Source organism: Nicotiana tomentosiformis, chromosome 3 (genome assembly GCF_000390325.3).
Source record: "Nicotiana tomentosiformis chromosome 3, ASM39032v3, whole genome shotgun sequence".
In the NCBI taxonomy this organism is placed as follows: domain Eukaryota; kingdom Viridiplantae; phylum Streptophyta; class Magnoliopsida; order Solanales; family Solanaceae; genus Nicotiana; species Nicotiana tomentosiformis.
The window spans coordinates 136,084,332-136,104,083 of NC_090814.1; the positions used below are offsets into that span (position 1 = coordinate 136,084,332).

General features: G+C 37.8%; 3 protein-coding genes across 6 annotated transcripts; 1 reads left to right on the forward strand and 2 right to left on the reverse strand.

Annotated features, from left to right (window-relative positions):
• Positions 1-2,723: 2,723 nt before the first annotated feature.
• LOC104115069 (uncharacterized) lies at positions 2,724-10,371 on the forward strand. Of its 4 annotated transcripts, XR_001973010.3 has the most exons (12): positions 2,726-3,305; positions 3,402-3,659; positions 4,521-4,763; positions 4,937-5,086; positions 5,173-6,653; positions 7,851-7,924; positions 8,046-8,130; positions 8,219-8,344; positions 8,460-8,566; positions 9,386-9,543; positions 9,816-10,298; positions 10,329-10,371. XR_001973010.3 is itself a non-coding variant. In XM_009625644.4 (11 exons), exons 1-11 carry the CDS (start codon positions 2,865-2,867, stop codon positions 10,068-10,070), a joined length of 3,378 nt encoding a protein of 1,125 aa, XP_009623939.1. In that variant the 5' UTR covers positions 2,726-2,864; the 3' UTR covers positions 10,071-10,311. The 4 variants fall into 4 exon arrangements, 2 of the variants coding, with proteins under 2 accessions (XP_009623939.1, XP_033516883.1); XM_009625644.4 differs by lacking the exon at positions 10,329-10,371 and having other exon boundaries at positions 9,816-10,311; XM_033660992.2 differs by lacking the exon at positions 10,329-10,371 and having other exon boundaries at positions 8,049-8,130; positions 9,816-10,311.
• Positions 10,372-10,601: 230 nt separating this feature from the next.
• On the reverse strand, positions 10,602-15,491 carry LOC104115068 (surfeit locus protein 1). Its single transcript, XM_009625643.4, has 6 exons — positions 14,727-15,491; positions 14,469-14,569; positions 13,791-14,029; positions 12,046-12,217; positions 11,677-11,960; positions 10,602-11,055 (listed from the first exon to the last, which is right to left on the reverse strand). Exons 1-6 carry the CDS (start codon positions 14,863-14,865, stop codon positions 10,986-10,988), a joined length of 1,005 nt encoding a protein of 334 aa, XP_009623938.1. The 5' UTR covers positions 14,866-15,491; the 3' UTR covers positions 10,602-10,985.
• Positions 15,492-17,385: 1,894 nt separating this feature from the next.
• Positions 17,386-19,350, reverse strand: LOC104115067 (premnaspirodiene oxygenase-like). The gene is made up of 2 exons (XM_009625641.4): positions 18,252-19,350; positions 17,386-18,117 (listed from the first exon to the last, which is right to left on the reverse strand). The coding sequence occupies exons 1-2, from the start codon at positions 19,164-19,166 to the stop codon at positions 17,503-17,505; spliced, it is 1,530 nt and encodes a 509-aa protein (XP_009623936.1). The 5' UTR covers positions 19,167-19,350; the 3' UTR covers positions 17,386-17,502.
• Positions 19,351-19,752: the final 402 nt, after the last annotated feature.

Here is a 19,752-nt window from a genome sequence, read left to right on the forward strand (position 1 = left end):
GGGCATCTGTGAAATGATACCCTCAACCTATTCCTTAAGTCGAGGGACAGCATTTGGGACCCAAACGACGTCTGTACCACCACGAATACCAATAAGGAAAAGAGAAGTAAACATAAAATCAACATTCGAAAGAAAGTTCTATTTACGTGACGTATTCCACTTCTCGGGGAATGGCCTGCATTCAGCCGGAATCAAGTCCGAAGTCCTCACTCGAATAAAGCGGCCTTGCCGGCCTCGATCCCGGTCCTCATCGATACTTAAGAATAGGGTTTTACTGGCCCCGCGCACAATCTTTATCAGCCCCCCTCAGAATATTCGGGGACTGTACAAATGGAGTAGGTGATCCATAGTGAACCAACAAGAGTCAATTTTGTTCACAAAAAACCGAAGGAGGATCACAATCCTCCACAGTGAAGGATGAATTTGGCAGAGGCATACCTCGTATCTCTTATAGAAATCTATAATGACCGGGTCCACTGGTCTCAATGTAAAGGGATAAGTGTAAACACTCAGATATTCCTCGACATGAGTGGTAATGGCTTCCTGAGGGTCGGGGACCATTATGTTTTTATCGGCCCAGTTGCAGTCTTTTCGGACCAGGGAGGACCTCTTCGGTAATCGAGCAAATGTATCTCGAGAACTCCTCACACCGATCTTGTACGGAGGAAGGTTTTTAACCTTGAAATCGTCGTTAATCGAGCATCCCCCGGGGATGAACATTTTCAATGGGGGTTCGGGTACTGGTTCATCATCGGCCACGCCCGGAGCGGTCTCCTCGACCTCAGTGGCCGGTCGCGAAGTAGAATGAGTTTCTTTCTGGGGAACGATTTTGGAAGTCTTTGCCATTCCTTTAGAAAGTAAAAATGGAGGAAAATCTCGAAAAAATGAAGAAATAAAGGAAGTTGAGGGATTAGACTTGTTGGCTTGAGAAGAAGACTGGTAATTTTTTTTTGCAAAAGGACCTTGAGTAACAGGGGTGAAAGTGCTAAAGAGTATTGAAATCGTAAGGGTACGAGGGTAAAAACGTTTGATGTAAAGTGAAAATGAACAAAGGACGAGGTATTTATAGTAGTTGACGTTTCACGTCCAGGGACAGCCAACCAACGGCCGACATGCATTTAATGCCATTATGACGTGATTGACGAGACGTTTCAGGTTTTTTGTCGTTTCTGCCATGACGTGTCGAAGTAGGAATCGAAAGCTTATGTCGTTTTCCGTTATTTACTCTCCGAGAAATAAGGGGACTATCTATATACGGGTAAAACAAAGCTCATGGTGCACCCCGTCCTCCGACAAGATAAGCCAGGCTCGAGACATGGTGGTAAGGGACCGAAATCAAGCTAAAAGTCCCACCGAGCTAGAATCCGAGGGCATGACACCTGCCCTCGAGAATGTCGAGGTCATGGTTCCAGAATCGGTCCTAGCCTCGAACGATTTCGAAAAATATTGTCGGACAATCAAGCAAGCCAACAGAAGGCCAAAACATCCGTGACTGGCCGATATCACGGCGGGGATCTCGGCACGTATCGATAAGGAACCGACAATCAGTTAATTAGAAGATTTTTTTACCTTTTATAGAATTGTACCTAAAGTAGGACTCCCTACTATATAAATGGGGTCTGATAATTCATGAAGGACATTGTAACACGCATACCAAAGTAATATATCGTTATTTGCTGTGTCACTAGCTCTCTCTCTTTTTCATTGGTGCCGGCCGTGGTGAGCCCGACTTGAGGGTGACTATTTCACTAAGAGTGGAACTATCCTACTCGTGTGATTTGAATTTATTTTATCTTTGTTTGTTCAAAAGTAACTTAATTTATCATTTTATATCAAATTAATCCGCGTATCCTTAAAATACTTACAAATTTAATTGTTATCCGATTTTGAAAATAAACATGCTTGATGAGATATAAGACTTTTGTAAGGCTACTTGTAAGATGGAGTTGCTTGTAAAACTGCATGCATAAGCTATTTGCGAGCTATTTATTTGATTGCAAACTTCTTGGAGTAATAATAGACATTCACAATTTAGGTTATTAACATCAATTTTCATGGTACAAAATTGTGAGTTCGATCAAGCATAAACAAGAGTGGGTTGCTCTAGTGGTGAGCACCCTCCACTTCCAACCAAGAGGTTGTGATTTCGAGTCACCCCAAGAGTAAGATGGAGAGTTCTTGGAGGGCTTGAGCCGAGAGTCTATCGGAAACAACCTCTCTATTCCAGAGTAGGGGTAAGGTCTGCGTATAAACTACCCCCTCTAAATCCCACTAATGTAATTCAGAAGAAATTTCCTGTGATTGACCACATAGAAATTGGGACGACGTGTGCTGGATATTTAAATTCTTCCTCCGTTTCAGTTTATGTGAACCTATTTCTTTTTTGGTCCGTTCTAAAAAGAATGATCCCTTTCTAATTTTAGAAATAATTTAGCTTAGACCTCCAATTCTATCCTTAATGAGAAGTTTTTATAACTACACAAATAATCCGGGCCTCTTTTTGAATTGCTTAGGATCATAAATTTTTAAATTTTTATTTTTTTTAAACTCCGTATCCGATCAAACAGGTTAGGGAAGAAGTACTACATTATAGTTGCGTTGGACTTGACTCTTGAGGATTATGTCCGATAAACGCGTAATGGTCCCACTCCAGCACGCCACGTGTCTTCCAGCAAATTGCTTCGCTAACCCACACCCCCACCGGTCTAAACCCAATCATTAACTCAAAACCGCCCCCCTCCCAAAAAGTCATTCATTCTCACACAGACACACACACACAACAGCCATGGCCGTTTCTCTGCTCTCGATTCCTCCAAAACCCCCTTTTTCTCATTAATTCAAATCACCGGAACCCTAATTTTGAGATGGTGCTTGTAACCGGAGATAGATACTTAGATTCACTTGTAAAATTCGTCGAAAACAATGTGGAATCATTGATCGAAGGGACTTTGGTGCTTAAATTGAATCCAATTGGGCTTCATTACGTGCACTCTAGGCTCGAAGCCTTATTGGAGCTTGAGAGTCTTCTTTCAGGAGCCCCTGTAGATTATTTGCGTGCTTACGTGTCCGATTTAGGTGACCACCGTGCGCTCGAGAAGCTTCGCCGGATTCTTCGCCTTCTTACATCGCTTAAGGTTGTCTCTGTGCTGCCGCCTCCTGCCCGGGACCCGACGCCGTTGTCTCTTTTGCCGTTTGGTAGACTTAAAGTTTTGGAACTTAGAGGATGTGATCTGTCAACTTCTGCGGCTAGAGGACTATTGGAATTAAGGCACACTTTAGAGAAATTAATATGTCATAATTCAACTGTGAGTTTATATATTTTCTTGTGAATTGAATTACACGTGCTATATATTTTTCTTTGTTAAGCATATTGACCGTGTGATTGATTGGATTAATTTCAGGATGCTCTTAGGCATATATTTGCTAGTAGAATTGCTGATATAAAGAATTCTCCACACTGGAATAAGCTGTCATTTATTTCATGTGCTCGTAATGGCTTGGTACTGATGGATGAGTCATTGCAACTTCTTCCTGCTGTTGAAACTCTTGATTTGAGCAGAAATAAGTTTGCCAAAGTGGATAATCTGCGCAAATGCACCAAGTTGAAGCATCTGGATCTGGGGTTTAATCACCTGAGAAATGTTGCATCCTTTATTGAGGTAAATATGGCATAAAGATTTTGATGCAATAATGTTTTATTGTCTGTTCGAAGAACAATATTTGCTATGAGTATGAAAAGAAGTTCACGTCTTGTTGGTCATTACTATTATAGAACTTCTTAAGTTTTGGAATCGTGCCTGACCAATGCTTACCAATGCTTCGAGCTTCTAGAATCCAATGGAATCTTCATAAAGTCAAGCAGTATGAGTGTTACGATGACCAATCAGTTCATAGCCTCTCGAGCACAACCCATATTCATGCAAAGAATGGTGATTGAGGATCCAATCAGAGTTAATGAAATTTGGAGCAGTCATGAATACTTGCACTATCAACTCTAAATGACGTGGTAAAATTGCATTTGTGGCAATTATCTGACTAGTTACCTGAAACTCCATGCTCCTCATTGCTGGAGTGAAGATAAAGGATAGGAGAAAAGGCTTAGCTAAATCAATAAACAACAACAACAAACCCAGTGCAATCCCACACAGTGGGGTCTGGTAACTAAATCAATAGTGTTCAAAAACTTTCTACTTTAGCTGTGATGAAGGATAGTAAGTCACTGGAGTATAGTCTCAAAGATCTTTTTTTCTGCCAAGTTGGTCTTATATCCATTTGCTCGGAGGGTTCGAAGTCGTAAGAGGCGCAAAGTAATATTTAGTCATAAATTAGCTGGTCTTAAAAGCCTCTCATGAAGTACTATTTGCTATTTATCCTGTGCTAATTCTACAATGTTGATAGACGTGACATAATTTTTGTTGTTCCAGCACACTTTCTGTACTGTTGCGTGAAGTCTATACACGTATGAAGTACATGGGACAATGCTTACAACATATTGGTTTATAGAGGTTTTGTAAATGCAGGTCTCATGTCACATTGTTAAGCTTGTGTTGAGGAACAATGCTCTAACAACATTGCGTGGAATTGAAAATTTGAAGTCACTTCAAGGGCTTGATATTTCATACAATATAATCTCCAATTTCTTAGAGATGGAAATTCTTGATGGCCTGTCATCTCTTCAAAGCTTGTGGCTAGAGGGGAATCCTCTGTGCTATGCTCGTTGGTATAGAGCTCAAGTGTTCAGTTTCTTTTCAAATCCAGAGAAGGTGAGTTGTCCGTTTGAAATCTTTTATGTATCAATATCACTTGTCTGTTTCTGTTACTAAATTTTCTTTTTGTCCATCCTCTGCTCAGAGGTTTACAGAGGAATCTGCCTCTTCATCTAACTTTTACTCTTCGGACTTGCCCATTTTTTTTCTTCCATGATTGCACACTACAGATGGAGCTAGATGAAAAGAAAATCTGTACAAGTGAGTTATGGCAGCGGCAAATTATCATTGCCAGCAGGCAAAAGCGGCCTGCTAGCTTTGGATTTTATTCACCGGCAAGAGATGGGGCCAAAATAGAAGGAAGTATTAATACAAAAAGGGTCAGTAACTCCTTAGGTTCTCATTTCTAATTTGCTTTACTATACCCATCAGCAATTCTGAGTTCATCTTGATATACCTATTGCAGAAGAAGCTCTCACGTGTTGCTAGTATCGAGACGGAAGAACAGAATACTTCTATTTGTTCTGATATAGAATCTGTGTCTCTTGATATCGACAACCAAAGCAAGGAGGAGAATGCCCTTTCTGATGAGGAAGCTGAAATAGTTGAGTTGATGAACCGTATCGAGAATATGAAGAAGGAAAGATCTGATGTATGGCTGCAGGAGTTCAAAGATTGGATAAATGACTCTTCTGACAATTTTGTTGGTCTTGCTAGAGGCAAAGAGACTGTTTCCAGTAACCACAGAGATGACGAACTTAAGACACAGACTAGAGAAAAACAGCTCGGAGAGACCTCAAAATATTTATCCGACTCTATGCTGGCTTCTAGAGATGACAGCAGCACAAATATACTAGAATCTGACAACTCATTTGCAGAGATGTCTGCTAATATCAATATGCTTCAGTACCCCAACCAAATTGGTGAAGCAGCTTCCAAAATCTTCCGCAATAACACAGGAGAGTCCGTTGAGATTACTAGAAGCCGAATTCAGGATAGTTTTAGACCTATAAATAATGAAGTGCTTCTACATCCAACTACGATGCTCCCACAATCTGGATCCTTCTCAATTCAAAGACGTGTTAAAATGAGTGCCAAGATCAATATTCCACCACTTACTGATACTGATAATATTTTGGATTCTCAATCATCCTTGGCTAGCACAGGATCACCTCCTCATTACAAGGAGGATATCCTGCATCGACGCCAAAACTTGGAAGAAGAATTCCTGCAGCTGTCTGCTGAGTCCTTCTCAGTTGCATCTTCTGATAGTGATACGAGCTGCAGTGATGATGACTACCCTGAATTGACCTCAATGTCCCTGGTTGATCAATCTCCTATCAACAACTTCTCAGAGAGGACTGTGGATAGCCGCTCACCAGTTCATCTGCATATGGATGTATCCCATGAAAAATTGTATCCAATAAGAATAAATTGTAGACTCCCAACAAGTTTAGGCGTTGAAGGAAACTCTAACTGCATGATGGTCAGAGCATCAGATGCTTCCTCCTCGCAAGGGCATTTTTCTACCGACAGACAAGGTGTTGAAAGTGAACAAGTTATGACGCAGGACGTCAATTGGTTGGAGAAGAAAAAGCGTCGGAGGAAACCTGCTAGGAGAATAATCTCATTGTGCGAGGAAAATGAAGATGATGAGACAGCAGAAGCCAAAAAATTAGATGTAGATATAAATGGTTTTCGAGAAGGTGTGGGGATTGAAGCACAGTTTACTTCAGAGAGAGCTTCCTGCCAAAGTGCGATGAGAATAACCCTTGATAGTTGTGGCAGGCAAATTCATGCCAAGAGCAACCCATCATTATGGGCGCCGGAAAATCTAATTAAGAATTATTTTAGCAAAAAGGCTGCAGAATCTGGAGTTGATGAATCTTGTCAGAGATACATTATATGCAACTGTTTTCTAGAGGAAAGATCTCAGTGCATTGAAAGGTAGATGTAACATTCCTGAAATCTTTAATCTAACTGGAATAGAGCTTTGTGGACAGCAGACATTTAAATTGTCTACTATGTGAACTTCTGATAAATGGTGATGAGCTTGTCAGTTAACTGTTGGCAATTTTGGGAGGCAACTCTAATTTCTACTATATATATATATATATATATATATAAACTTTTTTTTTTTTTTGCTCTTTTCCCTGTGTCTTAGGATTATTTTAGTTTTCCTCTCTGAATTCTGGTGTTCAAATAATCAGCTTGCACATCTTGTTCCTTCAAAATTATGTATCAACATATTAACCTAAGCTTGAATCCCTTGTAGCTGCCACTGCTCTAAAACCCTTCTTTGTCAGTTTTCACACCCTCGCCTAAGAATGCTCGGCTATCTCATTGCAATGTGAAGTGGTTCGTGGATTGGAGACAGTGGTTTCCAGGATTCATGGCATTTTTAAGGGTGTGAAGGATGTTCCTAAGTTTGCAGGATGTGACAGAGGGTTATAAAAGCTGGTGAACCTATTTATGGGAGTTCAATTCTGTTGCCTTGCCCGCAAAAGGGCTAAATGGAATTCTTTAACTCCTGTTGAAGGTTAAATATACTAATTTCTGTAAAGGAAGGAAAATCTTAAATAAGTTTATGAATCAAGCACAAGTGTAGTTGGCTCTTTTAACTGGACTAAGTTGAAAGAAGCTCAGTGATAAAATTATTGCAACTTGCATTTATGTAAAACAGAAAAAAAAGAGAAAATATTGGAACTTTTGAGACATCTTGATTCATATCTTAAATGAAATGATTATTGATTCATCAGGAAACAATTGGTCTCGGTGGAAAGAGTTTTCTAAAGTATGTCATGCATGGGAAGGAAGTCTCAAAAGTAAAACTAGATAGATATTGCATGAAGAAGCTACAATTATTTTGGTCCATGCAGGATGATAATATTATCTAAAGTTTGAGTGTGTTTTTGCTAAATATCATGGGATGCCTAGATATAATCTTCCAGTGTTTTCTGCCATGTGGGAATTGACTCTAGTTTGGCTAAAACATATCATATGCCTCAATGAGATCATCTAGAGATTGTTTCTCTGTGGTGTAGTTTTTTTTAGGCACTGCCATGCATATACTTTTGCAAGCCTTAGTTATTTCAGCTACTGTTTTCTTCCCAAATTATTTACTGTGTCCTACTGAACCTACAGTGAAGTTGCTGTCACCTTGAGCAGCGAGCATAAGTTACATGTGCTACTCCTTGAAAACTCATGTGATGGGTCAGGTTAGCTTTACTGTGGTATGAACTTTTTGCAAGATGTGAAGTTTTTGTTCTTTCTGTTTATACTTTTGAGACTCAAATGATTCTGCATACTTACAAGCATTATTTATCTGTTGGCTTTTAGAAGGTTCAAGCTTTAAATTAGTTGGTTGTCATGGTGTTGAACAGAAGAGAAAGATTTTTGTAGGTTTGGGGCTCCACATTATAAGGTTTGTGGGTTCTGTTTCACTTCCTTTTGTTTTGCTTGCCTCGTACTTTTCCAAAGACCTTATTGTGTTCCATTTTTCTTTTAAGTAGACTGTGCTTCGAATGTGAAACAACCTACATCTTTGTGACCAGAAGCATAGACATTTCCAGAGAACTTTTATCTATATTGGTGTCTGCTGATTCACGTATGGTGGAAAATAATTTTTCTCTGCAAAGGTGATCTATCTAGGCTCTGTACGTCTAAATTGGTTATGTGACAACTTTCAAGTTTTGTGCTGTCTACTTTGATTTCCACTTCATCATGTGCTGGTTTTGGAAATTTGAATGACAGTTTGGAGCAGGTTCAGGCTGATCTGTTTGAAAGGCATGTTTGTGGAGGTTTAAAGATGAGCATCCTTCAGTATGCAATGGTGATGTTCTGGTGCAACAGTTCTAAAGGTATTTCTAGTTGCTCTTGCAGTTTTCTATATGGTTCATCCATATACTGATGCAGTCGAACATGGACAGAGAGTTGTCCTTATAGCTTCAGTGCTGATGTCAAGAAAAAGTGAATAGCCATATTGTTTGATGAATAGGTTACGCTCTTGTTCTGTTAGAAGTTCATCATTGAGATGTTGCTGCTTCTGTTGTACAAAGCTAAAAGTGTTTTTAGTTAGTAAGGCTTTCTTGGTGTAAAGAAAGGGTGGCCCGTTTGCAAGCATTTCTGTTTCGTTTCGTTATAACTTCAAATACTTTTTACTTTATCCAAAGAAGTTTTTACTTGATTGGCAGCGGAAATAAGATGGCCGTAAGTAGCATCAACATGAAAGAAAAAGAACTGTGTTATGAAACATGAAACTTAGTTAGGTAGGCAGCAAAAGTCCATTATTTAGCTTAAACAGATGATCTATGCTGCCTCGTCCCCTCCATGGTACAGAAAAATAACACTCTTTTTACTCCTAAGCCGTGCATCTATTTTTGGGAGCAGAAATAGCATCCTTTTTGTTGTTCTCTCTTTATGTCTCCTTTGATAGCGTAGGTAATTTGGTTTCAGTTCTTTTTTCCATTTTTCCTGTTTCCTCCTTTTTCGGTTGTGGGTTGGGGGGTTGGGGAGATTTGGAGGTTGTTGGACGAGGAAACAATTGTCCATCTTGCGTTGGAGTACATAATTACTGGTCGACATAAATGTGATTTTCTTAGGTTGATAACACGTCTGCAGTGAATTTTCTACTGGATGTAGGTTTGTTGGTTATAATGAAACTTCTTTGTCATTGACAGAGGATCCATGGCTGGGGAGATCACTATTTGTGCTTGAAAGGCATTTGCTTCTGTGCATGGAAGACGTAACCCTAATTGGGTCCCTTTCGGAGAGTGTATCTTGCTCTTCCTACTTCTCGTTGGACTCTTGTTGTCCCATTGTCGGCGTGTCTGAAGTGGTAATTATTTTGTTTATGAACATTTGTTTCTATCAATCTAGCAGCAGCATCCCCATCCCCATCCCCCCCCCCCCCCATTAATATAAGTCGGTTTTACTAGCATGCTCGTGTACACTGAATTTTGCATCAATGCCATCCATCCTGATGAGAAATGTAGAAAGGAAAATCTTTTCGGATACCTTGATAAAAATTATATTTTGGAATACAAGAAATCAGATTTTGTTTGGTGTAAAGAAACAAAGCTGATGAGATGGATTTCCTTTAACTTTCAGGTAATTGAAATGACAGACTGCTATTGTGTGACCCTGACTTTGGGAGGTGTCATGTCAGAGTTCCCTCTTACATTGAAGGAGGGCAAGGTAGTCGAGGATACGAAGCTCGTAAAGAGAAAACCTGTCTTGGGTCCCCAGAAATGGAAGCTCAAGTGGTTTTCAGAAGAAAGTCTCTTCAACTTTTTGGCTTTATTGAAAGCATTACATGGTGAAGCAACCACAAATCCCCTTGTATATCGCCATTCGACGAAGTAGAATCTGTTTTTCTTTTTTCGGGCTTCTGTTTTATATTCATTTCATTCTTTGGGTCTGGTCTACTCTTCCCGTTCCCCCTGTCAGTGTTATCTTTGCTTTCCTTATTTTTCTTTTTTCCAGTGGATGTGTTTCCCATAGGTCTTCCATTCTTTGATTTATTGTGTAGGCAGTGAAATTTGTGTATAAAGTGTACGGAAAGAATCAGTGTATGAATGTCAATTTGCTTTGGTTGTTTAGTTCACTTGAAACTTTTACAAGGTTGAGTTTTACGTGGGAGTAAATAGATTTTCGGTTTGACCTAGTTTTTAATCTGTACGAACTACCACATGCACAAAAGAGCAATTGCTTTCCTTTTGGATCATAATTTTATTGTCCTAAGTCAGTTCGGACGGCAAGCTAGTGAATGCCCAAATCAGCAATCTCCTTCCGTTGGAATAGGTTTTTTGCCAAATAGTTTCTTTGTGAATAATTCATTTGAACTTTTCTCCATCATATGGAATGCTAACTATGATCAGTAACTTGGTCATAAAAAATGCGAAGGGTTCACGTGCATTACGTTAGATACATTGTCATAAGCAGAAGTTCCTTCTGTAGTTCAGATAAAACTCTCCTCCAGAGACAGAGAAAATGCCTTTGGGCTATGAAAGAACAAATATCAAACAATTTTTATCTGGCATGCACATGTTAGCTAACAAAACCTGAGAATACTACAAAAAGGGCACTTATTGGGTTGTACCATTTAAAAATGGATTGCTTTCGCCTGTAGAATTTAGGAGTAAAAGTATCCAATAGCAGCTTTTCATTCCTTAGAAATGGTCTATGTGATGAAGCTAATCTGCTATAGCAGCATTGCCCTCACAGACTAGTTGCTCTAACGTTGCCAAATACACTCAAAGGAAACAGCTCAACGATTCACTATCTCCGGCTTTTCTTTGACTTTAGCCTCTTAAAAGCCATAAAAGTTACTGCAGCTGATAGAGAATACCTTGCAAAAATTTAAAAAGAAAACATCAGGAAAACGCAAAGAGAACAAATTAAAAGAGGAAATCCAAATCATTCACTATTCTTTTTGTTTAGAGGGCTGTCCCCTAATTTATTCAAGTCTGCAACACGGATCAAGCAAACATTCCCCTTTCCCTCTATTGCCAGTAGAGTCAACAACAGCAGCACTGAAGTTTTCTAGGTATCATCCAATTGAATTCTATACTGATTATAAGCCAGAAACTTCTAAATAATGAGTTGTAGTAGTTTTGTAACATCATAAATATTAATGAATCTATTTCATGCATGTGGAAGTCTAGTATAAACAAGAAATGATGCCAGCTAAATATACTTTATCGTAACAGAAAATTAACTTTCTCACTCTTCAGGAATCCAATATTAGCTCATCGAAACGTGATAAGAAAAAAGATTTGACAGATGGAAGTTGGCAAAAGGAAACAAAATATACTAGTGAGATGAAATTTTTATACTTTTGAGTTGCGATGAAAGTATTAGCATTAGACATAGACAAGAGGCAGCCTCAATAAGATGAGAGGAAAGACCAATATATCAGTGGCAAAAAACTCAGAAGCATGTATTAGAACATATATTGAACAGGGAATACCATGTCAATGTATAGTTAAGATGCTGTTGCGGCATTACAGAACTTCGAACCAATGTGTTTGTATCCTTTGGAAGTGGATAGGGATTGCTTGGGTCGACATTATCATTGATGTCTTCAATGTAGAGTGTGTTCTCAGGGAGTCCACAAGCACGGGCAATGGCTGGAACATCAACGTAGAACCACTGGAACGAACTGGGATCATTTGCTGGAACAAATATACTGGGCTTCTCACTTCCTCTAACAACTCCAATCACTTCTGTGGGCTTAACAGTTGGAACTTGATCCTGTTGATTGAATGCACTGCCATCAGGTGTCATGTTCAGATTATACATGGTTTTAACCAGGAATTACGCAAGGAAAGAGAACAACCTCTTCTACTTTCTTCTTTTTTGATCCAAACATCCACCAGGAGCTCTTTGCACTCTCTTGAGACGGGGGCGCAATACTTGAAGGCTGGTCATCAGCCCCAGCCACTTCCAAAGACTTGTCTCTCCAATTCCGTGGGACCCATCCCCTATTGACAAGAATTGGTGACTGCACACTGAAAAGAATTTGACACGATTAGACAGATTTAGCCACTAACTTCTTTGCCAGACATGAAAATTTGTGCTTCCATAGCTGTGCCCTTCTCTTTCCAAAATTTTCTTCAAGAATTTTCCCCCATTTGGTGGGGTGGGTGTTGGGGGGCTAACTGTGTGATGCATAATTTATTTTATCTATGTAAAAGTTAAATCAGGGAAAACATACACCATATGCCTACTCAAAGAAATTACAACTTAATTAAAGAAAGGAGGAACTTCTTCATTTAAAAGGAACGAAGGAACTTTGTTAGATTCTACATGTCCTAACAGGGCTATTGTTCGATTTTTGAGCAGTTACAAACTTTGAGAAATTTTTATACAAAGATGCGTCTGCTATGATTTCCCTACAAAAGTTCATCGTAATTCTTTTTCTATTATCTGCTCAAATAAAATTCCGGGGTAGCTTCAGCCTTATACGGGAACACAAAGAAGTGCCAAAAGTGGAAGGAGTATGAGGATGGAGCGGCCTTTGCTCAAAGAAATAGGGCAAGGAGAGTCAATAATTAACATTTCCAGACAACCAGAAGGTCAAAAGTTTGATAATGGAGAATTTCAGGATGGGATCACATCTCATCGAGTTTCGCTATATCTGCACTAGAGGACCAACATTAAGATAGGATATGTAATTCGTGAACTATATAACAACAAGAGAAGATATCGGAAGGAAAAAAATCATAGCGCAATAAATTTGATGTGATTTTCCTAAAAGGATCAATAATCCAAATGAAAAGGTGCCAAAAAGGTAAAGCAAACAGAAATATTGATCTTGGGGATATCTCGATGATCGTATGATGGTTGGTCTAATGCATACAAAGGTAAGGAGAGTAAAGAAGGTAGTAGATGGTGTAAGAATTAGATCAACAACACTCTAGAAACCGAGACATTAATCAATCAATAAATCCACTCACCTCAATCCTAATCAAATCCCAAGAGCACTGAAGTAAATTAAAAAAAGAGTAACCAAATTTCACTGAACCATGAGATGCAATAAGAAAGCTGATCGGCCGTAATATTGTATTGCAGTTGAGTTGATACATACATAGGTGAGTAAAGTGGAATTATGGGGGGTAAACACTTGACTAAGTCCTAAACAGATAAAAAGAAAAAAGATGCACCAGAGTAAAAAGAAGTAAAGGAACTAAATGCTTGTTTTTCATGCACCAGACTTGGAAGAAGTAAAGGAACTAATGAAATTAATAATATAAAAGTAAGGGAACTAAATTCTTGTAAATGAGAAAGCTATTTTCAAGACTATATAAACGACAATATTGATTCTTTTACGTGCAGCCAAGTACATCACCCAAATCTTTTTATGCTCTCTGTAATAACCCAAGATCGTAACTCAGTGACATCTCAACTGCTAATTCAGTATTAAGTAACTTCCTTTTAACATGTATAGCAGGTGACTAGATGTAGCCTAAATCCTGTTTAACCTTCACCAAGATGATTAACGAAGTTTGAGCAAGAAATACATAGCCGAAACAACTAATGCACAAAACAATGCCAAAATTAATCTACTTTGCATACACGTACCTCTTAGGATCATTTTCCAAAGGCAGGAGAGGAGTAATAACATAATAGCCATTTTCAGTCACTCCTGAAATGCTTCTGGAGCGGGGCCCTATAAAAATGGACCTTTTCTCATCAAACACTCCACTACAAAGTACCCTGCGGAACTCCAAAGCATCCACATTTTCACTAGAAGGGGAAACCTCATTGCAGTTTAGAGGATCCATTCGCAATCTATTTTGTCTATACTCAAGCATTTCAATCTGCAAATAGTGATTGGTGTTACAATTTCTTTCTCAAGCAATCTTGCATTCAATAAACAGGCAAATTAACTGAAACTATATGAACAAATCACACTCCAGAACTTAGACACAGTGATTGATCAAACCAAGCAACAGAATGTATCCATCTGAAATAAATTGCATCAACAGCACTTTTTAACACGCTTCTTTTATTATTATTTTAAAATCTTTTTGGATGACTGTACGGACCAGCTTATGCACACCTCGGGTACCTGCTGCCTCACAAAAGCACACATGTATTGGGGTAACTGTGCCGACCATTGCTTAGACAGATGGAGAAACCACCTAGTGTTTTTTGCCTCACCAATTTCAACACACAATATATTGCATCATAGGGAAATGAGAATTCTTCTACAATACCAAAATAAATGATATTTTTTGGAAATTACTAAGATTTAACCTTTTCTTGCCTTCTGATGATTTGCCACGTGCCAAGGCCAAAGGTGATAACCCCAGGTACGAAAAGCAGTAACTTTGACAATCTTGAAGGTCCATTTTTCTCTGAGGAATTCAAAAAAAAAATGTAGTAATTCAGATCACCTGAATTCAGCAACGAGAAAGGAAAAAAAAAAGCAAAAAAATACAAAAGAAGAAATTCACGTAAAACCCAAATAAAGAAAAATATTTACTTTGACAAGAAGAGAGAAGAGGGTGAGACCTGACGGTTGAGTTTCAGGGGCAGAGATGGCTGCAGCTGACGTGGCGGCGGAGCAGAACCGAAGTTGCAATTCTCGTGTAGTGTCACCACTTCGCCGGAGAAGATTTCTGGTTAGGGCTTTAGAGATGGAAGCTGCCATGATCCTACTGAAGCTACCATTCAAAATGTCGTCGTTTTGATTAAAATTCGATTAAGTTTATGGGCGAATATGAAAATTACTTTAACACTTCGAGGTTTTTTTTGGTAATTCACTAAAATATTGAGATGAGACCAAAAGGCCCTCATTCTCCTGACGGGCTACTAGCCCAATACCGAGTAAAACTAGGGCTCCTTTTGCTTCACTTTACTTCACCGTTTATAAAATCTCGGATCCTTCTCATCTTCAAAATAATCTGCCGCCGCGCCGCCTATAGTCTCCATTCTTTTAGTCGGAAAATGGTCGGATGCATGTAAATTATGTCTATTTTATATGTTAATTTTTTGTTATTTTATAGGTTATAGAAAAAGGCAATCAGAATTCGTCACTGGTGCGCTTTGAACAAAGAGTAGCGCAATCAGCCCTTTTAGTTGCCGATAACGTGCCGTTGCGGCGCGAGTTTATATGCTTGCATGTGTCGTTCTTAATTACGGCTTGTGCACTAATAAGCTCGTACATTTCATTGTTTTATTTACATTTTTACATTCAGATTGTTCATATGCTTTATTCGTCCCTCACTTTCCAACTGATTCGTTTCACTTCTGAGCTAGACGCAAAAAAAAAAATTAAAAAAAATCCAGTTTCTTTTGGTTGATGATTTATGTTAGCTATTTTATTAGTAGTTCTTTTCACTTTAATTTTACAAAATAGGAGACTAATTTACTCTATTTTTGTAATGTCATTTACCTTCATCATTGCTGGAAAATCTTTTTTACCTTCATCATTGATATTGTATAAAAATTATAATTTGCAAAATTTTATTAGAGCAATTTTATTTAAGTTTATTATCTCCGCAAATAAATAAATAAGAGGGAAACAATGTGGCTTAGGGGTGGTCAATGAAATGGGTAGTTGATTTCTTCCATGTAATTTTGGTTTTTGGTGGACAATAGTTATTGGTACTGTGCTGCTGAGAAGAGGTACGTGGAATAGTCAGGCAACCGTTATTCAAACAGAAAATTAATAATACACGTCTGAAGATTGAAGAGTTAGCTATGATACGAAATGGTATACTTTGCTCTTCAACTGTAACTGGTTACTAATTCAATTAATTAATTGGAATAAATGTAGTCACCGTAAAATTTTTACCTTGCTCAACAATACAGGAATCTACTCTCTTCTGCTATTTTGAGGGCTTAAATCACCTTTTCTAACTCCAAGAAAAAGAGGGTTGTCTAATATATTTTTTTTATTAGTTGATACCTCAAGCGAATTTTAAGAACCAAAATGGAGCATGAAGCTTTACTATGAATTGCTTCCCAATCGGTGGTGGTTCATTTAGGTCTGATCCTAGCCCTTACAGTTGAATGGGGTTTGTTGAAGCATCTGGGCTTGCCGATAATCTCCTATTAGAGACTTTAATATTTCTGACTTTATACCTGAAATGCTTTGCTGAGGTGGTGAGAGAATATAGAATTATGCATTAAAACCGAACCGAAATCGTTAATGGATTACTCAATTTTTTTATCGGATAAACCGTTAATCCATTAAGAATTTTTATATTACACTTTTACCACTATGTATATAAGATGCAAGTCGCAAAATTGTAACATAGAATGATAGAACTGTCTGATGTCTGTAGCTAATGGCAGTCGTTTTTGGCTTCTCATGAATTATGAGTGGACATGAATTGAATTCCTCTCTGGGCTATAGTATTACCTTTGTGGATAACAATGCTAATGGTATTGATTGTTCAAAAACTAACAGAGAAAGTTTAAACTATGCATTTGGCTGTTTGGTATTGCTTGTTCAAAAATTTCTATTTGGTTTAGCCGATAAACCGCTCGATAATCGTTAATCCGATATCAATACGCCAATTGTCTTATTAGATGGCTAGCGGTTACTACGTTTATAAGCTGGATAATTGATAAGCCGAATCGTTAAGCGTAATTATTCGTTGAATAAGCAACCCTAATTCCATGTAAATATTTGACTTATATGCAAGTTGTTGGTCTGCCTGATGGACACAGAGACAGTAAATAAGCTCCAATCTTTAGATCATAAAAATGAAAAAAATTGGGCTTGGCTTAACTTAACTAGACTCGATATTTTTCCCTGGTTTAAATTCCTTTTCTTGATGTTGGGATTTAGGATGAGAATATTTCAGATTATCTTGACTTTAGGCACAACTTAATTAGGTTGTCATATGATGCCAACTACGACTGTAGTATTTTGGTTTGACAAGTATCATGTTTGCACCAGTACAGAGGTTTATTGAGGCACGCAAAAGTGCTCTACGAAGTAACAAATAGTTACAAAGAAGTCAATTCATAAAATCGTTAAAGTTGATTGTGAAATTTTATTTATTCGTACGTACAGCACAAGGGGAAGGGGATCTAATTTGATAACCACGTTATTTTGTGAGAAATCTCTAGTATTTTGAAATTGTTTATCTCTTGACATAACGGGTCATTTTATTAACCGCTAGCATGAAAAATGAAAATAGGTATTCCATGTAAAGATAAACAAGTTATTATAAAATAAAGACCATTATCTTCTTATTCATCACAACCTGATAAACAAGTAGTAACTAGTGAAATGTGCACACTCCAAACAATGTTCTTAAGTCTATTTATATTGTTAATTGAAACCAAAAGGAGTAGCAATTAAACAAAGATCATTCTTTCTTCTGGCAGTTACTCCATCTGTTTCAGTCATGTCGAAACTATCTGAACTTATTCCAGGAGGAGTCTTCCAATCGAAGTGATAAAGCAATTGAGCTAAAGGATGTCCTACATTAACTAAACCGAATAATAATCCTGGACACATTCTTCGTCCTGCACCAAACGGAATAAATTCAAAGTGATTTCCTTTGAAATCAATAGAATTATTCTCAAATCTCTCAGGTATAAAACTTTCTGAATCATGCCAATATCTAGTATCTCTTCCAATGGCCCAAGCATTCACTAGGACTCTAGTTTTGATAGGTATTGTGTATTGTTCAATTTTTGTTTCTTCTCTGCATTCTCTTGGGAGTAATAGAGGAATAGGAGGGTGCAACCTTAATGTTTCTTTAATCACTAATTTTAGATACTTCAACTCTTCTATATCAGAATCCTCAAATGTTCTCTTTCCTTTTAGGACTTCTCTAACTTCAAGTTGTGCTTTAGCCATAACACTTGGATTTCTTATCATTTCAGCCAATGCCCAAATAATTGTTGTAGATGAGGTTTCTGCTCCCGCTAAGAACATGTCCTGCATGTAAAGAAAATTATTAAGATATATACAATTTCTAACGTTTCAATACTGTACTCTAACATAAATATTAACTTCAATGTTTAAATACTATAAATAATAAAATGAAATATCTCATATGGCATTAGACTTACGAAAATAACACCTTTGATATTCTTATTTGTGATTGGAGTTCCCAATTCGCCACTCTCCATGACTCGTAGTAGAACATCTATCAAATCTTCACCTCCAGACTCACCATTGCCCTTCTTACCAATTGTTCGATTATTCCGATGCTCATTAATGATATTCTCCAAAATTACATCTATTTTTGTGTGAACTTTCAACATTTTGGACTTCAATCCACTGATCTCGTGAAGCCATTTTCGGGAAGGGAACAAATCAGCCAAGTCAAATCCACCAGCTAATAATGTTACGTCTTTCACCAACATTATCAACTTATCTTGATCATGAATCACTTTCCCGAAAGCTGATCTACAAGTTACAGAACTTGTAAACCAAAACATTTTGTCTGATAAGTTGATCAATGAGTCATCAGGAGTTGAATTAATCGATGAAATGAGACTTGACATCTCTTCTTGTCGAATTGAATTAAATGACTTGACCATCTTTGCACTAAGAAGTTCCAGGACACACACTTTGCGCATATTTCTCCAGTATTCACCATATGGACAAGTTCCAATGTCTGTATAATTGTAGAAAATAATATCTCCAGACATAAATTCAGGCCTAGTAGCAAAGCGAAGGTCTTGAGTTTTCATAATTTCTTTTGCCATCTCAGGTGAAGATACAACAATAATCGATATTTCGCCAAGACATAAGTGAAAGATCGGTCCATATCTTTGCGATAGACTTCTGAGAGTATGATGTATTGGAAGGCGACCATTCATTAATTGGTGCAAGTTCCCGATTAAAGGTAGACTCCATGGCCCTGGAGGCAATCTTTTGGTAACGATTCTTGAATTCTTCCGTATCAGAACAAATCGAAAGATGAAAGAAAGGAATATCAAGAGTGAAATGAAAATGAAAGGGAAGTGTTGTGTCTCCATATATCTGAGAAAGGAAATGATCTTATATATATGATATTATGGAAATACATGCTTCATGTTTATATAGTAAGGAAATGCTTGAAGAGGAAAGCTTAGTAAATTTCTTTTTTTAGAAGCTCAATATTTTATTGAACTGATAAGAAAATGGGCACTCATTAATATCCACAGAAACTCAATGCCAGGAGTTGTATCAGTGACAAGATTTGATGTAAGCGAAGAATATTGCGACAGTGGGCGAGAGAGGGACAATTTTGAATTATGGAATAGATATTGTCAAAATGTGTGTGCCATGAATTTTCTGCTACAATAGTTGTCTTTGTTATCTAGTACACGTACGTAGTACTATGTTTTGACTGATTCATACATAGTTTCAAGATTGTTACGCAGCTAATTGACCTCCACCATTGACTTTTATTCGGTGTGTTTTGTTTTTCATTTGGTCCTATTTGCGCTTTAGCTATTTAGCAAACATGTCTCATCTAACTCGTTCATAATTTGTTTATCAGAATTGGGTCAAATAAAAACAAAACAAAACACAGCTAAATATCATATACACGACATTATAAACTAGAACAGTGAAATGATT